The sequence below is a fragment of the Rhinopithecus roxellana genome, chromosome 7, assembly GCF_007565055.1.
Source record: "Rhinopithecus roxellana isolate Shanxi Qingling chromosome 7, ASM756505v1, whole genome shotgun sequence".
Classification (NCBI taxonomy): Eukaryota; Metazoa; Chordata; class Mammalia; order Primates; family Cercopithecidae; genus Rhinopithecus; species Rhinopithecus roxellana.
This window is the reverse complement of record NC_044555.1, coordinates 136793954-136816282: the sequence shown is the minus strand read 5'-3', so window position 1 is coordinate 136816282 and position 22329 is coordinate 136793954. Positions and strand designations below refer to the sequence as shown.

General features: G+C 41.6%; 1 protein-coding gene across 2 annotated transcripts in view; it reads right to left on the bottom strand.

The window, feature by feature from the left end:
* The window catches only part of MTM1 (myotubularin 1), a 104783-nt gene that overhangs the window by 63885 nt on the left and 18569 nt on the right, over positions 1-22329 (bottom strand). For both annotated transcript variants that reach the window (XM_010364320.2, XM_010364321.2), the window contains exons 2-4: positions 17544-17616; positions 13783-13855; positions 11657-11751 (exon numbers count right to left, since the gene is read on the bottom strand). In XM_010364320.2, coding sequence (XP_010362622.2) covers positions 11657-11751; positions 13783-13855; positions 17544-17606 — 231 coding nt within the window. In that variant the 5' untranslated portion in view covers positions 17607-17616. The remainder of the gene's footprint in view (positions 1-11656; positions 11752-13782; positions 13856-17543; positions 17617-22329) is intronic.

Here is a 22329-nt window from a genome sequence, read left to right as displayed (position 1 = left end):
AGGTAGAAAGCAAAAGAGACTAGCCACTGTAGAAGACTCAAAGATGAATCAGCTTTAGGCCAAGATCTCTGGGATAAACAGTGGTGGTTCCACCAAAAGATGTGAAGAACACAGGAGGGGGTTTTAGAGAAAGATGAACATGGCCAATTTTAGAAACTCTGGGTTTGAGATTATGATAAATGAACCAAGTACAGATATCCAGGAGATGGCTGGATATAAAGAACTGACGAGATCCTAAGGGCACCTCGAACTCAAAATGTCCAGAACTAAATACAGTTCTCTCTCTAAACTACATTATTCTCCAAAGTTCCCTATCTTAGTGGCTGGTTACAAAAGCTAGAAACCTAGGAGTCACCCCTGGTATCCCCCTCTCTACTATCCTTAAGTCAGTCTCCCATGTCTGCCTCTTAAATCAGTCTCAACTCTGCTAACCACTCCGATTCTACCAGCAACTTCTCCAGGCCACTGCCGTAGGTGCAGTGGTCTCTATATCTACTATCGCTCCCCCTACAGTACCCAGGGTGATCTTTAGAAGAGCACATCTGATGCTATCATTCCTTGGCTCACACCACTTCAAAAGTCGTGTGAAAAGCTTCAAAAGCTTCTCATTGCCGAACTCTAAAAACCCAAATCCTGGCGGACACAGTGGCTCACACCTGTAATCCCAGCACTTTGGGAGGCCGAGGCGGGCAGATCACCTGAGGTCAGGACTTCGAGACCAGCCTGGCCAACATGGTGAAACCCTGTCTCTACTAAAAATACAAAAATCAGCTGGGTGTGGTGGCAGGTGCCTATAATCCCAGCTACTTGGGAGGCTGAGGCAGGAGAATCGCTTGAACCCGGGAGGCGGAGGTTGCAGTGAGCCAAGATTGTGCCACTGCACTCCAGCCTGGGGGACAAGAGCAAGACTTCGTCTCAAAATAAAATAAAATAAAATAAAATAAAAATAAAAATAATCCTGGGGAAGGTGATGGGGAGATGTTGGTCAAAGGATACACAATTTCAGTTAATAGAAGGAGTAAGTTCCAGAGATCTACTGTACAATATAGTGACTACAACTAATTAATAACTATTGTGTACTGGAAAATTGCTGAGAATAAATTCTAAATGTTCTGACCACACAAAATATGTATATGAGGCCATGCTTATGTTAAGTAGCTTGATTGACTCATTCTACAATGTGTACGTATTTCAAAACATGTTGCACACGATATATACAATTTTTGTCAATTAAAAAATAAATTAAAGGGCTGGGCATGGTGGCTTATGCCTGCAATCTGAGCACTTTGGGAGGCGGAGGCAGGCAGATCGCTTGAGCCCAGGAGTTTGAGACCAGCCTGGGCAACACAGCAAGACCCTGTCTCTACAAAAAATACAAAAATTAGCTGGCCATGGTAGTGCGCAGCTACAGTCCTAGCTACTCAGGAAGTTGAGGTGGGAGGACTGCTTGAGCTCTGGAGGTCATGGCTGCAGTGAGCTATGACTGCACCACTGCACTCCAGCCTGGGCAACAGCGAGACCCTGTCTCAAATCAATCAATCAATCAAATGAATAAATGAAAAAATAAAAACCCCAAATCCTGAACAGGGTGGGCAAGGCCTGGGACATCCAGCCACCATCTACCTCTCTTACCTCATCCCTTGCCATTCTCCCCCAACTCAGCCATACTGTCATCTTTCATGCTTCCTTTGGTCTCAGGTCCTCTCATATGCTGTTCTCTCAGCTTCTTCTCACCTCCCCCCAGCCCCTGCCTCACATCTAGGGAACTCATATGTATTCTTCAGACCCCAGGTCAAGCATCATTTTCTCAGGACAATTTCCCAGGCTCCTCAAACTATTGTGCCCCTGTACTACTCCCATGCAACACTGATCACAGCTTGTTATTATATATTGGCGTGATTATCAGAAGAATGTTTATCAATCCCATTAGAACTACAAGCTTTGTGAGGGAGAAACTGTGTCTGCTGTGCTCACCATCACATCCTAGCACCTGGCATAGCGCTTAACACATACTGGACTCTCAGATATTCAATGAATACAGAATGAAAGATTGGAACTGGAGTTAGAGAATTGGAAAGCAACTGACAATGGAGAAAAAAAGAGGGTGAGGACAGAACTCTGGGGAAAATAGTACTTAGGAGGTAGGAAAGAAAAAAATGAGCCGCATAGAAGGCAAAAGGCAGAAATGAGAGAAGAGCCAAGAATGCATGGGGAAAAGGATAAAGGAAGGAGCAGTCAACAGAATCAATCCCTGCATAGAAATTTAAAAGTCAAGAACTCAACCGAGGCCATTGGAATTGAGCAGTAAAGGAGTAGTTTCAATAGGGAACAGAAGCCAGACCACAAGAAGTAAGGAGTCAATAGTATGGGAGTGGAAGCAGCATGTGTGGACTAATTTTTAAAGAAGTTTGTCCAAGAAGGGGAAGAAAGAGGATGATAGTATCAGTGGTAGCAGGAATATGAGAAGGTGTTTTCAAATAAAGACACTTGGGCAAGGCTGGGCGCAGTGACTTGCGCCTGTAATCCCAGCACTTTGAGAGGCTGAGGTGGGCAGATTACTTGAGGTTAGGAGTCCAAGACGAGCCTGGCCAACGTAATGAAACTCTGTCTCTACTAAAAACACAAAAATTAACTGGGCATGGTGGTGCATTTCTGTAATCCCAGCTATTTGGGAAGCTGAGGCGGAAGAATCTCTTGAACCCAAGAGGTGGAGGTTGCAGTGAGCCGAGATCATGCCACTGCACTCCAACCTGGGCAACAGAGCTGTCTCAAAATGGAAGGGAGGGGGGGGGAGGGAGGGAGGGGAAGGGAAGGGGAGGGGGGGAGGAAGGGGAAGGGAAGAGAAGGGGGAGAGAAAGGGAAGGGAAAGGAAGGGGAGGGAAGGGGAAGGGAAGGGAAGGGGGAGAGAAAGGGAAGGGAAAGGAAGGGGAAGGAAGGGGAAGGGAAGGGAAGGAAGGGGAAGGGAAGGGAAGGGGAAGGGAAGGGAAGGGGAAGGGAAGGGAAGGAAAGGGGAAGGGAAGGAAAGGGGAAGGGAAGGGGAAGCGAAGGAAAGGGGAAGGGAAGGAAAGGGAAGGGAAGGGGAAGGGAAGGGAAGGGGAGGGGAAGGGAAGGGAAGGGAAGGGAAGGGGAAAGGAAGGAAAGGGAAGGGGAAGGGAAGGGAAGGAAAGGGGAAGGGAAGGGAAGGGGAAGGGAAGGAAAGGGAAGGGGAAGGGAAGGGAAGGGAAGGGAAGGGGAAGGGAAGGGAAGGAAAGGGGAAGGGAAGGAAAGGGGAAGGGAAGGGAAGGGGAAGGGGAAGAGAAGGGAACGGAAGGGGATAGGAAGGGAAGGGGAGGGGAGGGAAGGGAAGGGGAAGGGAACGGAAGGGGATAGGAAGAGAAGGGGAAGCAAGGGAAGGGGAAGGGAACGGAAGGGGAAGGGGAAGGAAGGGAAGGGAAGGGGAAGGAAGGGAAGGGAAGGGGAAGGAAGGGAAGGGGAAGGAAGGGAAGGGGAAGAAGGGGAAGGAAGGGAAGGAGGGGAAGGAAGGGAAGGAAGGGAAGTGAAGGGGAAGGAAGGAAAGGGAGGAAGTTGAGCAGATACACAGAACAGGGGGAAGGAGAACCAAAAATGATGAAAACCAAAAATGTAAGACACAGAATAACCAATGGGGAACTAAGACTCCACAGGAGAAAGGTTTAAAGAATTGGATTCACTTTGGAAAATAAGATGTCTGATTCCTTCCTCTCAGATGCGAGGGAAGGAGGAAAAGATGGATGAAGGTAGACCTCCTTACGTGGTGACAAGGGGACTTTTCAACAGAATAAGAGACGAGGTCAGCTAAAGAGCATGAAAGGTTTGTCACTGCAGTGGTAGAGGGTGTAATGAGAGGTCAATCTGAGACTGAAAGAATTGCCAAAGCAGCGATGAGACCCTTTCTGAAAGCCTGAACTTGTAGTGGAACTAATTAATTAAGCCTGTTATGTGACTTTCAACATCAGGGTTTAGTAGCCCACAGACCCTAAAGTTTAGGGATTAGCATGGGAACAAGGGACAAAGGAACCAAGGGTATTGGCAGGACTTCGTTTTTGTTGTTGTTGTTTGTTTTTTTAATGTGAGAAAAGCATTCATTTTGCAGCAGCAATATAAGAAGATGATTTAAGACTGGAAGTTTAAAATAATACCTATAGCATGGATCCTATGTTCCCACTGATGTTCTGATTTATGGACAGACTAGGGTGTTTTATTATAGTCTATTTAGCATTATTTCACCTACTATAAAATGAAAAGAGGTGCCAAATCCACTAGAGAGAAGGACCTGAAAAGGACAGTCTTGAAAAGTTTCCAATGCATTTTTTTTTTTCAAGGAAAATACTACAGGAATCCTTTTTGGTCGAGCTTGTAATTCAGTGGACTGGCCTTCCCTCTGAAAAAGAATGTAGATCTGGCTTAGAAATGCTCACACTGGAAGGTAAATTCTGCCTCCCTTCCTTGTAATATCCGAGGCTTACAGTTCCAATGACAGCCACCAACAGAGATTAGGAAACCTGAGTACTGCCGCACTTGTTCCATGCCCAGCTCTTAGATGGCATGACAGCCAGCGCCCATCTGAAAGTCATTTCACAACCAGGTATTTGAGACAGAGTTTGATAGACATGTAAACTGCCCCCTCGTCTTGATTCTCCAAATATTACCTTTGCACTGGCAACTTATCAGAAAAACAAAGTAGACCACATCATATTGTTCTTCACGGAAGTACCTTTACCAACTAAAAGTTAACATTGTATGCTCCATCTTTATACTCAATAAAAGAACCATCAAATTGAAAAGGATTCAAGAATTTTTGGGTAATACACTGCCTGAAGAACTGAATCACTGTGTCACTATCTTTTAGAGAAAAGCCAAACAAATTTGTCCTTGAATTTAATCCAGGAAAAATGTGCTGTTTCTGACTTGTCATCAGAAAATGAAAACTCTATATCCAACATGTTTCTCATCTTGCCAGCAGTCCTGAATCTAGAGCCAAATTATACTACCCAAGAGTTATGATCTGCTCAACTGGAAGCCTTAAAAGCCCCCATTCCTTTAGCTTCCTCCACATTTCCAATATTCCATTCTATTTTAAAAAGGGATGTGTGAAATGACCAGGAGTGAGAAATACCAACTTTTGGATGGTGACCACCTCTGCTGTGAAGAGGGAGAAAAGGATGGGATTACTTCAGCTGGGCGGTAGACCCACAGACATTTACATTACTTTTCACAAGCTTTCTATAGTAAATACTTTCGATTTTTAAGAGGAGTGGGGGGCAAATGGCAGAGACGGGGGGGGGGGATGAATGTATGTTCTAGGTGGACAAAATGGCTGCATGAGAAGTCCACAGATGAGGAGGCAGAGGGCTTGTTTAGGAAGACCAAGTTGCTTATGGGAGCCAAAGCATGGGGTGTACACACAAGGGAGGGGGGAAAGAGCAATGCTGGGAAGATAAGATGGCAGCAGAGTGGTGAGGACCGTGAACACCTAGCTAGGGAATGTGCGATAAGGTGGGAAAGAAGAGTTTCTGAGTAAGGGAATAAGAAGATTACGGGTATGTCTTAAGGAGCAGATAGAATAGAAGGGAGAGACGCTGAAGTCAGGGAGGCCTAGCTGAAGGAGACTGCCAGGGCCTAGGAGACAGACACCGGGGATGAGGGTAGAGCAACATGACTAGAAAGGATGAGGCAAATGTGATGAAGTCTACAGAGAAGTGGGGATGGGTAGACAGAGGAGACTCCAGGGTGATGAGAAGAAAACGGCACCATTAAGAGATGCAAGAACACCAAAAGAAGGAACTGGGGGCAGGGAGAAAATTGAGTTGAACAATTTCAGCTTGACAATGAGTCTGGGATGCCAGGTGAAAATTCAAGGGATCTCCAGCAGGCAATAAGGAAAGAGAAACTGGAGCTCAAAAGAGGTAGCACTACGGGAAAAAAAACATGGCCAGGGTAGCACCTGCTTTGCCTATCTGTCAGCTGTTGTCATGCTCAGATGAAAGAGTCAATGGAAAAGGCTGAGTAAACTCTAAGGAGCTTTGTTACTATACAATTTCATGTGCATGGAGGTGACTAAAGCAAAGGGGGTGGATTAAAGCCACGGGGAGAATAAATGCAGAGCAGCTTGCTGAGGTCTGGAAGCTGCAGAATCTTTACAGAAAGAGCAAGGTGGAAGAGGGCTGCGAGAAAGACCCAAGGACTCACATCTCCACGGAATCTGTTCTCACCGGGGCTCCTGTGAGCCTCCTCCTCCTGCTCACACACCCCATGGCCTCTTTTCATTCTTTATCTTACTGAAACTTGCAACATTTCACACCATGGTCTGCTCCCTTCCTTCTTGAGATTCTTCTCTCCTACTGACTTCCATCACAGCCCTTTATCCAGAGATTTTCTACTGCTCTGACTGCTGCCACTTGGTGGTCTCCACTGGCTCTTCTTGCTCTCCCCACCATGGAAAAGTGTCCATGTCCCCCAGGGTCCTCTCCTTAGCCCATATATTTTTAATGTTACATACTCTTCCCAGCTCATGAATGTCTGTGGTCTTCAGTGCTACCAATATGCTAATGACTTCAGAAGCTTCAGAGTCAGGTTTCCAACTGCTTCTGAGCCATTTCCACGTGGTAGTCGTAGAGTTGTAAGTCCATGCCTTCAGACTAATTTCCCCATTGGGCTTATCTACAACATATTCCTTCTCCTATAATATAATGTCTAGTCAGATGAATGGGAGCAGCTCCTATCATTCAAGTGAAAGTTTGTTCAACTCCTCCCTCCAAATGGCCACTCAAGCCCTCCAAATCTATCATGGCTAATCCCTCTTTTCTATCTCCACTATGACTATATTAAGGCCCTTATCACTTACCTGGAAAACTAAAATAACTTCCTAGTTGGGCTTCCTGACTTCAGTCTCTCCCTCCCCTAACCCATCACACACGCTGCAGCCAGAGTTCTCTTCCTGAAATCACACTGGATATGTCATTGTCTGGGTGACTTGCATACTGCTTAACTGTGACTTATGAGACTCTTAAGGCTGCTGATTCTTCTTCCAGCCTCATCCCCTTCTGTTCCCCACTCCTCCCTCAAGCCCCAATGTTCCAGCTCCAACCGATCATTCAACCATCTTCATAACAAATGGTGCTTTTCCATATCATTATACATGCGATACAGAAAAGCACCATATAGATATGGAAACTCTCTACCTGATAGGCTCCTTTTTCCTTCCTGTCCAGAAAACTGTTACCATTCAAGAGTTGGTTCAAGTATCATCTCCTCTATAAAGCATTCTGTGACTTGCCACACTGGCATAATCGTCTTCTCCCTTGTACGTCTTCTCCCTTCTCACAGCACCATGCGTACCACTGTAGGCTTTGTCATATTATACCACAATTACTCAACTCTATATCCTATGAGGCTGTGCAGGCCTCAAGGTATAGTATTATGCACCTTGCACAGTATTACATTCACCATGGTGCTCAGTGAATGTTTCTGGAATGAAGACATGAATGCCTGAATGAATGACGGTTAAGGTGTCTTTCTCATGCACTAGAGCACCTAAACACAAAGTGCTCCTGGAAGGAATCCTGAAAGCAGTCTTACTCATGGTAGTCTACCAGATTACAAGGTATCACCTACCTACAGCAGGGCCTACTATAGTCACAACATTAACCCAAAGCCAAATTCCTTAGTACTCTCAAGGCCAAAAGGTGGCTATGGGATTTCTCAAATCCAGAAGCAATGTTAGTATTCAAGATGCCACAATGTAGTAGGAGCCACACTGTTGTCAAACCACAGTGACTAGGCCTTTGCCCTCTGAGCAGCACTAACAACATAGGAGCCCATTTCCTCCAAAGTTCACTCAATATACTTTTACTGTGTATTACTGTCTACCAGGACACTGTACTAGCTAGGCATGAAGGACCAAAAGGACTTAGCATTTGCTAAGACCACAGACACAGCAGCAAATAAATATGACAGAATCCATTCATTCAACACACACTGACTTAGCATCTTCAATGTGCCAGACTCCTTCCCAAGAACTGAAAGAACATCAGTGAATAGACAGACAAGCATCCTTGTTCTTAGACCACAAACAAGATGAATAAGTGAAATATATAACATAGGAGATAGTGACAAGCACTCAAGAGAAAAATTAAACACAGAAAAGAGGTATTAAAAGTTTAGCTAAAGGGCCAGGGAAGGTTTCATAGCAATGTGTTAACACAGAGGCATGAAGAAAAGGCTGCAGGGACATCAAGAAGGAATGATTCCTTCAAGAGAAGCTGGGGAAGACTCGAGAGAGGGCGTGGCTCTTGAGGTGGGTTCTGAAGGATGAATAGCAGCTTCTGAAGGGGTGGAGAAAGGGCATCCAGGTTCCGTGAGAATGGCACATGCATCATGGGAGAAGGAAAGGCTCTGTGTAGTTTGAGAACAGTGCACTTGGGGAGAAGTGATGTAAGTCAAGGTTGGAAGAGACAGAAGGACTTTTATACCATACAAAGAGAATGGATCTTACTCTGTGGGCAACAGGGAACCGATGATAGTTTAGGAACTGAGAAGCAAGCTGGTTGGCCTCACTCTAAGGATGAACACAATGGAGACAGGGTGCGGCCAGAATGCGGGGGCAGACCATGCAAGGAGGGCTAGGTAGAAGCAGGCCACTGTGGCAATCTCAGGACATGGCCACTGTTCCTCTACTTCCCTGGGCAACAGGAGGCAGGGAATCTGCCCTTGACTCCTTGCAAAATAGCAGAACTGACTCCAGAATCAGACCACACACATTTGGACTCATCACTGCCACTGCAGTGTTTACATACCTGAAACAAACAGGTGTCCACTTCAAAATGCCAGTGAGATGACAGCTCTTTGTCAAACATGCAACAAAATTTTTTCAGTTGGCAGCAGAATCCACAATTAATGTTCTTGTTTAGGACTTTAATTGAAGAAACACTATGATGACTATGTTTTTAGACTCCTGTATAACCATTTAAATGGCATTCTTTGTATGATGTTTTCTGCTGTCAGCTGCTTGCTTTTATACTTGAACTAAATGTTGTGGCCAATTGCTTAAAATGTTTATGTAAAACTTAGTAGAAGAAGAAATAAGTTAGTAGTCAGTGTCAGACGGGGCATTTTATTCACCCACTCAGCACTAACTCCATCCTCTAGGGCATCATATACAAACAAAAATAAAACTTGCCGAGAATTCTCCCAATTGTAAAAGCAATACATGTTCATTCTGGGTTTTTGAAAAATATTGACAAGTGAAAGGAAGAAGACAAGACATGCATAATCCCTCTCTTCAGGTAACCCAAATACTGAAAGCTTTGGTGTATTTCTTTCCAGCCTCTTTTCTACAGACAATTTTTGGTTTTGCAGTTGAGGTCACTACATACACAGCCTTGGCATACCATCGGTTTCAATAACTTCCCCAGTTCATTATCAGTGACAGCACAAGGTGGAACTGGGTACACAGTCAAGTGTGGGCAAGTCAAAAAGCCAAGAGTACAAACAGCAAAAGGGACCATAATGTTTAATTGCAACTTTTGGTAATTCTCACATATATTAGCATAAAATCTTTCAATCTATCCTAATTTGACCGTTGGGAGCTATACAGAATAAATCGAATCCCTGCTCCACAGAAAGGCACTTCAAATATTCAAAGATGGGTCCATCGTGTCCCTTTTTAGTCATCTTTTCTTCAGGTAAGATCCGCATTTATTTTGATCACTGCTCAAACTGCAGTCCCTTCACTAACCTGGTTATCTGTGTCTGAACTCTCTTCAGTTTGCTAATGTCCCCCTTAAAACTTGGTATCCGGCTTTGAACACAACACTTCAGATGGGGCTATTGTTACATTTTGTCTGGCAATTATGTTATACTTCTGTTAAGTCAGCCTAGGTGAATATTAACTTTTTAATCAGTCATATCCAATTACTGGTTCAAATAAGCTTGGATCCGTTAAGACAGACCTCCTATCCTTTACTGCTAACAACTGATAACAACCGAGTAATTATTATCTATATTCAATTTTATATTATTAGTTTTGCTCCAATATCCTACCCAGTTAAGATCATTTCAAACCCTGATCCCGTCACCTAGCACACATTGGCTAGTATGGGGTTTTTCTTATATTGGAAATGCATGTGTTCTATGTGCTCCTCTGCAGTGCATCACAAATGCTGGAAAGGAAGGGTCCCACACAGCAAGATATTAGCGACCACCCTTCCTAGCATTAAGCCTGAAATCCATAGGCTATAACTCCACCTAAGTGTACTGCCACCATTCGGCCCAGGTATCTCTACCAGGGCCTGTCACATGGCCTTGGTTCCATCAAGACAATGTGTCAATAACACTCCCAATGGTTGGTTTCTTTTCTAAGTACTTAAAAATCATCTGTTTAAAATTATTATTTGTAGAATTTTTGCCAATTGTTGCCAACAGTGAACATCCAGCTTGTTAATTTTCAGAATCTTCTTTCCCATTCTGGAAAGCTAGAACATTCACTCATCTCTACTCTTACTTAGAAGTTTGAATAGAGTCACATAAATAAAATGCCCTGTGGCCTGATCCATGTACCTGTCCCTACAAGCACTGTGCTAGAGGAGATTCCGGAAGTTGGGGCAGCTATAAAAGTGGGCTCCCACAGCTAAGGCAGTAGGGATAATAAACAGCATTTTTTCAGAATTCAGACATAATAATGAACACCATAAAAGAAAAAAAGATTAAAAGATATGAACTAATCTAGGTTAGAACTGTCCTAAAAAATGCTGGGGTAAAAGCAATAAAACAAAAGCTACATTTCCCCGACAGCCTCAAGGTCACCTGCGTAGAAGCTGCTGATGGGCTACTCTCTGTGAACCCTGGACCTCTTTCCCATTCACATCTCATCAAAATATACCTCCCCTTCAGGCTGACCTGGGCAATGACAACCCACCACATCTACTGGAAGTCCTTCAGTGACAGCCACAGCATCTACTCACTCTCTCTTCCCTTTCTGGGGCATCTCTTTTCCATGTTATTTTCCTAGTGATGGAACATTCCTTGAAATGCTGTGACAAACCTTTCATGGTCAGGGATTGAAAAGGTAGAGTGGCAGTAAGCCATACCATAGTCATCCTAGTTCTATACTGCTACCTGGTGCTTTAAAACTGAACACTCGGAAAAGTTCTAGAACAGTGGGCTTTACCCAGAAATTCACATCAGTATCTTCCTCTGTAATACTTTAGAAAATATAACTGTGCCTGGATCACAGGCCTGGATATTCTGATGCAGTCTCTCTAGGACATCTGTATTTTTTTATTTTTAACTTTTATGGATACTGTGTTGTTAAGGTCCACAAGTGGGTTTCATACGTGCTTCCGGCAAAGAACCTCTGTTCTATACCTAACTTCTCCAAACTAGCAAATAGTTACAATTACTAACCCCTCCCCCACCATTATGAAAGACAAGACTTTTTTTTTATTTACCCTGTTCCTTACATATACAAATACAAGTGTTAGTGTTAAATGAGTTTTGCAGAAGCAAAAAATTAAGAGTTGAGAAGCAAATATACCCCATGTTAATTTGACCCACAGTCAATCTTGCAAAGTAGAAGAGAAACAATTTAGCATTATCTTTAACAGTTAGGGTCATCTTTACGGTCTTATATTCTACTTACCGTTTCCAAACTTCTTAAATAAAGACGATAATTTGTGATGTAAACTCTTCCCTTAATGGGGCCATTGAAAGGACATATGTAAATAACTTCTTTGTCTATTAAGATAAAAAAAGTACCCTAAAATAATGGAAATAGATACCAAGATACACAACAAATGGCACTAATTTAATATAAACTATTCAGCTAAGAATAACTACAATTTTAAAAATTACTGAAAAAGCTGAAAGCAAGCACTGGCAATGTTTCTACATTACCACGCTGGGTTGAGTTGGGGTAGCGGGGGAGCTAGTGGGGCCACATCACCTCCAGGCACTAACAGTGCTTCCCTGAGCTTTCCCACAATGCTGTCACTACCTGGGGCAAGATGAAACAGCTCAACAGCAGAAGTGAATGAGAATACTGCTGCTGCTACCCTAAGGTGGTTGTAAAGGTAACTATTTGAACTACTTCAGCCAGAGGAAGGCAACTCACCTGGGACAGTCTCATGGACTAACCACTAGACTGAAAGATGAGGTTACCAATCTCTAACCACAGAAACATAATCATGTTTTTAACAAATAAATGTCAGTAGTAGAAATCTTTCCAGTTTATTCTTTTTTTTTTTTTTTTTTGAGATAGGGTCTTGCTCTATTGCCCAAGCTGGAGTTCAGTGGCGCAATCATGGCTCACTGCAGCCTCAACCTCTCAGGCTCAAGCAATTCTCCCACCTCAGCCTCCTGAGTAGCTGGGACTATGGGTGTGTGCCACTGCACCCAGCTCTTTTTAATTTTTAGTAAAGATGATGTTTTGCTATGTTGCCCAGGCTGGTCTTCAATTCCTGGCCTCAAGTGATCCTCCTACTTTAGCCTCTCAAAGTGCTAGGATTACAGGTGTGAGCCACCACACCAAACCTCTTTCTCTTTTTAATAGTCTAGAATACAGTTTGGCTAGGTTCATTTCAAACACTGAAGTGATATAAAACAGGTGGCCAAAAGAATAGTACATCTTTGGTAGAATAAACATAAGGAGAAGCTAAATCAGAAAAATTAATTATAATAGAAATATGTCTCTCTTATCTTTCAAGGATGTCCTTGAATGTGTTAATGACTTGTAAAGATTTTAAAATCCCTTTCTCCTCAAGTGCTAAATAAAAAATAGTAAGGCTACTTCATGCTAGTTCCATTAGTTACTACCTAGGTTAAGGTTCAGGCACTGATACCTACCACCAAAACTTTATATGAAGATGATCAAAAGTAAAATATCTTCTTTGCTCTTATCCAGAAATTGGGATGAACACATCCCACTGATCTCCATTTCAAGACTAGAATGTGTGCAAGACTGTGGACTCAGAAGAGAATTTCTCCTGGTGTATGGCTAATTCCCAAAGTTACCTCGCTTTTAGACTCGCCATCTAATTAGCACCAGGTTTTAGCCATTTAAGCTAAACAACTCAGATCTTAATTAATCAAAAGGTTCCCTGGAAGAATGGTAATCACATCCGCTTCAAATACATTGAAGTCTGAAAGGAGGGTGTTAATCCAAATATAAAATTTGCCCAGAACATTAGCACTTGGCTTAGAAGCTGTCAGATGCTTCTATATTCTTAAGCCAGAGTGATCTAGCCCTTCCAAAGTTGATCCCTTCCTTTTAGTATACGTTTATCATGAAAAATAACATCAAAATATTACCTAAATACTAACTTCCATTTTCTGACAAATGAAAGATATTTTAAAGCAATATGTTCTCCTATATTTCAAAGAGGAGAATGCTTAAGCCTTCAAGCCTTTAAGTTTATCATTTTAAAGCATGCATCATTGACTGGAAATCATTTTGCTCTTAAAACCTTAAACCATGAGAGCTTATGGCTCCAATGAGAGACTTTCAAGAGATAATCCACATTTTTTCCCCCTAAATCATTCTCAGTCTTTGGTACAGACACAAGAATATCACTACCCTTGTGAGCATGAAGCTCTTGAAAGAACTCTTTAATCAAGAAACGGAGGCAGAGAATTCTGTGTTAACGCTTCTAAACAAAGCTGGCCTATTTGTCTAAGTCTGACCGCTAAAGAGTAAGTGGGATTGAAGCCACCTGATCCTGCCAGACTTCTCCTCAAGTTATGCAAATCTTAATGTCAGCAGGTCCTTACCAGTGATTAGTGTTTCTCCTGGAAGTCGAGGAACAGCCTCAGTGAGATCCTGATTGACTCCATCTCGAGACGACTAGAAACAAAACAGACGCGTCAGAAGTAATGACGTTACATTTACACATTGTTTTTAAATATGCTTTTTAAAGAAAAAGCATTAGAGATTTAGTATTTGGGAAACCTGGCACAAAACTTCAAACAAAAAATACAATCTAGCACCAACATTACATGTGTCAACTTCTAGTACTAAATAACGCTAGCATGCTTTTCAATAATATTAATTTTTAAACTACATTTCCAAGCACTTTAAAGTTAACAGCCTTCAGGAAAGTGATAAAAAGTAAATATCAAGTGTATTCTATAGATACACATCCACTGTAGCAGCTTTCTTTTTTTCATATTCAGCCATCTTTTGGGAAGACTAGGAAGGAAAACTTCAATTCCATAGAGGCTTAACTGAATAACAGTACAGCCATTAGCCAGAATCCTATTACAAGGCCCGAAAATCATTGTGATTACCTATTGAGTTTCCTATTTCACTAAGACCCTTCCTCACTTTTTACTTCCTCACATTTACTAAGATCTTTATCTTAGATAAGAGGAAAGAGTGGTCTGTCAGAGAACTTTTGAGCTGGCAAAAGTCTTAGGAACCATTTGCACAAATTCTTCACGTCACTTTACTATTTCTCTAGGCTTCCTGGCTTTAGAGGTATTCCCAAGCATGTGCCTCATTCAATCACTTCCACAGCTCTGCTGGGTGGGCACAGTATTATTAACCATTACAACCTGCAGGTGAGTTCTCAGAGTCTCATTTGCCATTGATACCCATTGTCTTTCAGGTTATTCAGCCGCCCTAGTGGATTAATACAAAGATGTGTTGCAGGTGCTAGTCTGATGACATTTGAGGCACATCGGTAACATCCGTTTGGGCAAAAGGTTTTTTCTCAGCAATATTTCATTTTTTTTTTCTATTTGTTGTCCAAAATCACACTGCAATCATTTCATAAGTTACTCATGCTTCCGTCAGAGCAGTTTTGTGAGTATTAAGTGAAAAAAAAAAATATATATATATAGGCACACTTTTATTTTTTGAGACAGTCTTGCTCTGTTGCCAGGCAACACTGGTGCAATCTTGGCTTACTGCAACGTCTGCCTCCCAGCTCCCAGGTTCAAATGATTCTCATGCCTCAGTCTCCTGAGTAGCTGGGACTACAGGTGTGTGCCACCACGCCCAGCTAATTTTTGCATTTTGAGTAGAGATGGGGTTTCACCATGTTGGCCAGGCTGGTCTTGAACTCTGGCCTCAAGTGATCTGCCTGCCTTGGCCTTCCACAGTGCTGGAATTATAGGTGTGAGCCACTGTGCACAATTCTGTGAATTATCAGAGGCTATGCAAATGGAGAGAATTACTATGAAACAAGAGAAATGTGAATTGTATATTTAGGTGAGATATAAGCTGTCAAAGAGGAGTGTTATGCTAAATTTTTTATGTTTTTTCATTCAGAGGCAGAATGAAAATTCCCAGCCAATTAAAAAAATTTTCTAGTACTTGTAAGCTAAGCATTTTAACCACTTGGGCAAGACAAACTGTTCTCAGCCAGGAATGCCTTCCTCAATGAGAAGCAAAACCATACACCTTATATAAATTGTAAGAGAGGAAAGAAATTATCATCCTTTAACACTACCTCTCACTAACTAAAAACAGGTATAACGAGCAAATGCAATACTCAGTATACCTTTTAAATACAACAGTTCTGGGTCAACCACAAAATAAGGGAAGCGAATGTCTGATTAAAACAGGATAACATGGGATTAACACAGGATATACATTATATCAGAGCAGCACTACACAAGGATTTATAGTTACATTCTTGAAATGACTCCTGTGTTTAGGTCTGATTCTTGTACCATAAAAATACTTAAATACAATAAAAACATATAATCTTGGAGATGAGGATGGCCCTTGTAGGCACCCAAAACAGAAAATATAAAGATTGATATATGTGATTACATAAAAACTTTAAACTTCAGTATTTCAAAATCAAAACAAGATACCATAAATACAATTAAAAAGCCAACAATAAACCAGGAAGAAGACTTGTAACATAGTATAGAGCTGATTATCAAAATAGAAGGAACAAGCCAGGTGTGTGTGGTCCACGCCTGTAATCCCAGCACTTTGAGAGGCTAAGGTGGGTGGACAGCTTGAGGCCAGGAGTTCAAGACTAGCCTGGCCAACAAGGTGAAACCCCAAACTCTACTAAAACTACAAAAATTAGCTGGGTATGATGGTGCACACCTGTAATCCCAGCTACTCAGGAGGCTGAGGCACGAGAATCACTTGAACCCAGGAGGCAGAGGCTGCAGTGAGCCAGGACTGCACCACTGTGCTCCAGCCTGAGGGACAGCGTTAGACTCTGTCTCGAAAAAAATTTATGTACACACACACAGACACACACGGAACACATAATCAATAAGAATTCTGCTCAAAACCCCCAAAAGCCAAATAAAGGACATGAACAATCACCTCACAAAAGAAATACAAACTAATAACAAACACACTTCTATTTATTTATTTATTTTGAGACAGGATCTCACTCTGTTGCCCAGGCTGGAGTGCAGTGGTGAGATCTCGGCTCACTGCAACCTCTGCCTCCCAGGCTCAAACAATCTCCCACCTCAGCCTCCTGACTAGCTGGAACTATGAGCGCACGCCACCACACCCAGCTAATTTTTTGTATTTCTGGTAGAGACAGGGTTTCACTATGTTGCCCAGGCCAGTCTCGAACTCCTGAGCTAAGTGATCCTCCCACCTTAGCCTCCTAAAGTGCCAGGATTACAAGCGTGAGCCACCTCACCCCACCATACACACTTTTTAAAAAAAGGTTAACCTCATTAGTAATCAAGTAATACAAATGGAAAAGACAACCTTTTGCTCCCTTCTGATTGCTCAGGCAGCCCTATCCACCTGGTGGGAGTATAAATTAGCCTTTCTGGTGGATAATCTTAGGGCCTTAAAGGGTCATGAATAAAGCTTATTTTAAATTAATCCCTTCCTTTTAATGCATATTCCAAAATCTCCCTCTAATTACACAATCTCCCCCTGGATACCTTGAACCATTTTCTGTTAAAGTTGTATTTGTTTTGGTTATGCAACAATTTTATCATAACTAGAAAACAATGCCAATATTTAGGAAGGTATAGCAGCCTGCTCAGCAGGCCTTAGCCCTCCAGTATGTCCTTCAGCAACCTTTCCGGTTGGAGGATTGCCTAGTACCTTAAACATAAGGTCTAGCAGTAATTTCACGAGACAGAGGTTTTCAAAAATGAAGTTATGTGAAAGGATTTACAAAAGTAAAACTCACTTAACACATATAAGGCATCCTAGCTAAAAGCTTTTCTGGGCCGGGAGCGGTGGCTCACACCTGTAAATCCCAGCACTTTGGGAGGCCGAGGCAGGTGGATCACCTGAGGTCAAGAGTTCAAGACCAGCCTGGCCAACATGGTGAAATCCCATCTCTACTAAAAAATACAAAAATTAGCCGGGCGTGGTAGCACACGCCTGTAATCCCAGCTACTCGGGAGGCTGAGGCAGAGGTTGAAGTGAGCTGAGATTGCACCTCTGCACTCCAACCTGGGCTACAGAGCGAGACTCTGTCTCAAAAAAAAAAAAGGCTTCATTCAATAGGCTAGCCCAAAATGACCCAATATTCAAATATGAAAATGCAGGGAAAGAGATAGAAAAATCTGAAAATTCAACTTACCCTCTTAATAGACTCATTCTCCAAGGAGTGTGAATTATATTTAGAAGTTGATGCAGAAGCCATCCTGGAAACTCTACCAAGAAAGACAACATTCAATATCAACTGAATTTGTATGCAATTTCAAACATAAGTGACATCTGAGATTTACATATGGCAACTGAGAGCAAACGGTACTACTTTACAGGTTCCACTTCCATACTAGGCCCCAGTGGTAATGAGACATACAAACAATGAACCACAGCACAGGCAGCATGTGAGAGCTCTAATAAAGGTGCAGGGGACTGGGGAGAACAGACAAGAGAAGCTAAATGCACAAGGGAGCTCAGCAGAAGATGCCACACACATTCCAGGAATTTTTATTCCTAGTGCTCTAATTGCCATCTAAAAAAACTTAATGTTTATCAATTGTGCAACAGGCCTCAAATTTCCATACTCCTTAATTTTTAAAGATAATTTAGAGGCAGCCAAGCAGAATGAAAAAAGAATGGACAATTTACCTCGCACTATTTTCTCTTTTAAGAATTTTGTTTTCTCCAAATGATGGCAGTTTAGAGTGGCATGGATTTGAATGAAATCAAATCAGTAAGATGTGATTTAATCAGTATTTTCTAGGGAAAGTATATACTTCATTTAAATGCACATTCATCACAATTCGGGCATAAATGAAAGCATTATATTCAGAACACACACAAATACCATTTTAATGCAAGGATTTATTTAGACTTATGAAGATTACAGCAACAACAGAAAACTAAGTAAAGCTTTGGTTACTTTATCAAAGTTTAGGACACAGATAGACACGCATGAAGTCAGTGGGAGGTAAACCACATCCAATTCAACAAGGTGACTGTGGATATTTATAAAGATCTTTTTGCCAAGCTGTATTAAGAGCAACCAGACACACTAACAATATCCAGCAATGGAGAACATTAACCCATTTATGCCGGAGGTTGCAAATAATTTTTGTGAAAAATCAGACCTTGGTGATGACCTTGAGGAGAAGGATGTAAATAACTCCCACAAGCTTAGCATTCCAATAGTGCAACACTAGGCATAAATGGGTTAACACAACTCTGCACAAAACCTAGTGGGATTTAATAGCTTCACAGTACTGGCCACTGTCCTTAAGAAATAGTCAAGAGAGGTGACGAAGTCACAGACAAAGACAGCCAGCAGGATAAAGAGGTGGAGAGATGACCAGATACGGGCCATCTTACAAGGCTGGGACTGTCAGGATTCCCCCATGAGAGTTCAACACTACAAAGCCAAGGCTTGTGTCTGTCTGGTTCATGGCTGTATCCTGGCGCACACTGGAACTCACAACTATCTGGCGAATGAATGATTACATGGTAAATATACAATACTGTGAAATGTCATGGTGGGGCAAACATGTATACTAGTTCACCAAATCCCAGAACACTGGAACTAGGCAAGTACCACTGAGGCTTGAAAATCAACAATTACAGCAAAATGCATCTTTATAGAAAGAGATGCTCAAAAGAGCTGAAACTACCTACAGGTAGCATAATGCAAAATTAAAAGTAACTTTTAAAAAAGATCAATGAATAACACGAAAATGAATTAAATTCAGACAAAATAGTACAATATGCTTTGAAAAACCCTTCTAACCTTAAGTTCATGTCTAAGCAAAATAACCCATTATTCTCAGAGATAGCAGAATGGATGAGATGAACTATGGAGCAAGTCAGATGTACCTGCTATGAAATTTTTCTACTCACTAAACAAGACGATATATTAGGGGCAGACTTTCTTCAGTAACTGATATAAAATTACCTTTTAGTATAGATACTTTAAAATGCTTCACTAATATGTCAACATTTTAAAACAAAAAGTTACATTCTTACTATGAAGTCAGTAGAAAAAATCTAAAATCCTGGTTGTACAGTCAACTCAATCAACGTCACCACCCTGTTTATTCATGGGTCATAAAAGAACGATGAGTCTTCCTGCTGTTTCTGATTTTCATGAAAAAATTTCAATTTAAAATGGATATATAAGGAAGAAAGCCCTCATTTTCCCTTCATTTAACTGTTTCACTACAACTCACATACCATACAGTTCACCCTTTTCAAATGTACAATTTAAAGGTTTTTAGTAAATCCAAAGTTGTGCCACCCATCACCACAATCAGTTTTAGAACATTTTTATTATCCCAAAGAGAAACCTCATACCCATTAGCAGTCACCCACCACTCCCAATCCTCCAGCAACCACGAATCTGCTATCTGTACAGATTTGCCCACTTTGGGCATTTCATATAAACGAAACCGAACAATCTGCAGTCTTTATGTCTAAAGCTCTAATTTTTAGAGTAACACCAGACACTGCTACTACTGTTGATAGTTGGATCAAGTACACATCCGAGAAATCCAAGGGTCCAGATAACATGTGCCAGTTCCACAATGAGGCTTACTTTAAAATCTCATCAGTGAGCCTCTCTTTGTTGAATAGTTTTGATTGATCCCTGAAGTTTACTGAAGCTGGAACAGCATCATGCTGGTGTGCACAAATGTTGCAGCTGACTGCATTCAAATTCCAACTCTGCAACTCATCATTTGACCTTGAGTGTGTTATTTAACTTCTCTGGGCTTTGGTTGCTATTACCCCCATTTTACATCAACATTATTGGGTGAAACAAATGAATTAATACATTCATGAAGGGCTTGGAACCACACAGTGTATCTGTTAACAAATTACTAGCATTTTTAAAATTTTTAATTTTTATGAGCACAAAAGGATAACTATTGAATGCCAATGTCTTAGCCAATTCTATAAATTAGTCCTGACCTTGGAAATACTAGGAGAAAAGTTAACTACTACAGGGATAGTGCACGGCTAGCAGCCACTCAGTTATAAAGTGCTTTTTGCTTAAAAAAAAAAAAAAAGTACATGACAATAATGGCTCTAATAGGAAAATGGGAAGCAGTGTAGCACTTTGGCAAATGTACTAGACAGGTGTGCACAAGCCCTGGGCTGTCTCTAACTTACCAAGCAAAGAAAGTTCATCCATATATTCGTGTATAAAATGACTATGTTAGCGTAAAGGCAGTTGGATGATAATTAGAAGCTATAGTGAAGTCTACAAAAATCAGCGACCCTTTTGGTTAGAGTATTTCATCCCAAAGCCCTAAGAATCAAGTTTTTATCCTTTTTATTTAAAAAAACAAACCAAAAAAAAGTTGATTTTTGGCTACCTTGGCTTTAAAGCAAAAAGTAAAAGTTGATTCCGTATATATATGTTAACTACGGCACTCTAACCAGAGGTACACTTCTATCATTTTTGATCCCCCAAAATAACCTTTGAGATTATTTAAGCCCAACCCTCTCCTGCTACAGAGGAGATGAGGGGGGCCTAGAGGGTGTGTGACAAGGTCCTGGAGTGACTTACTGGCAGGGCCAACTCTAGCCTAGGTCTCCTTGCACTGCAGAGTCCCTTCCACCTACAGAAAAGTGCTTGTAAGTGGTCTCTGGAAGGAAACCGGGTTGCACGTGACTGGTCCCAATCTCAGTAGAAGAGCTTGAGACTAAGAAACATAGTTAAGACAACTCAACTCACCCAGCCAACCAACCTTTGGGGCCTCTAAGTTCCAAGAATTTTATCTGTTTTATTTATTTACAGCACCTGTAACAGTGCCTGGCACCCAAAAGATACTTCACAGGTATTTGTTAAATGAGTGAATGAACTGGGCAATTAAGGATTGGCCAAGGAACGTAACAGTTGTTAGTAGTGTGATATTTCGCTTAAGCCAGAGGTTCACACAAACTTATGTTTGAAATGGCACGACAAGGCCTTGACTAATCAGGATGGTCCAGGCAGGGTGGTTCTGGGCAGCAGATTTAAATGTATATACCCTTATACAGTTAACTGCAGGGTTAACTTATACCCCTTTGAAACAATTTGCACTGAAAATAATTTGAGTAATGCTATATCTTCCCTTATAGACTTTTCCATGAAGCAGACGTTTCAAATTAAGGTACAGTCGTCCCAGTACAGGGGGCTGGGATTGGTCAGTTGAATCTGTGGAAGCGGATACAAAACCTCTTTCACTGCATCCTTTTTCCAGACTAAGGAACTGTTTTCCCTTTTCTGTTGAATATGAAAAACAACAATACACAAACCTGAAGCACACATAAAAACATTTTAAAATGCATGCCATTTTAACCCTTATGTTAAAAATCTAAAAGCAGCAGAACTAGAAAATAATTTTGACCTCTGCCTCATAGAGCCTTTGCAAGCAAAATGTAACCACCACAGGGAGCTCTATTTCCCACCGTCACCTGATTTGAGATCAATGGCCCTGAGCGGTTTTTCTGAACTTTTCTGTATACAAACAAAATAGTGACAAAGGTATGCAGCCTTTGTCTTTTGATGAGCCTTAATGTGCTTTATGACTCTGTGTTGGCATTTACTTTAAGTTCAATCATGCTCTTTCTCTGGAAAGATGCTGCTTATGGAAACATACCGAGACTTAAAACTTGACTTCTCAAGTTTGTCAGAGAACAAGCAGCCTCTCCGTTCAGAATTCCAGGTCTTTCTAAGGTAGTTGTCCTTACTTAGAAGTCTGTTCTGAAAAAGATGCCAAATCTCTTTGGTAGCGGTGCTCAATACTATCAGACTCGAAACTCCCTTTTTATAAAACAAATTTCTGTAAAGTCTCCTTTGCTAGGCTGAAATGAAAACCATGGATATCATCAACCTAAACATGATTAAAAAATCAATATACTGTACTAACTCCAATATAAAGGATAAATAAAAGGACAGTGAT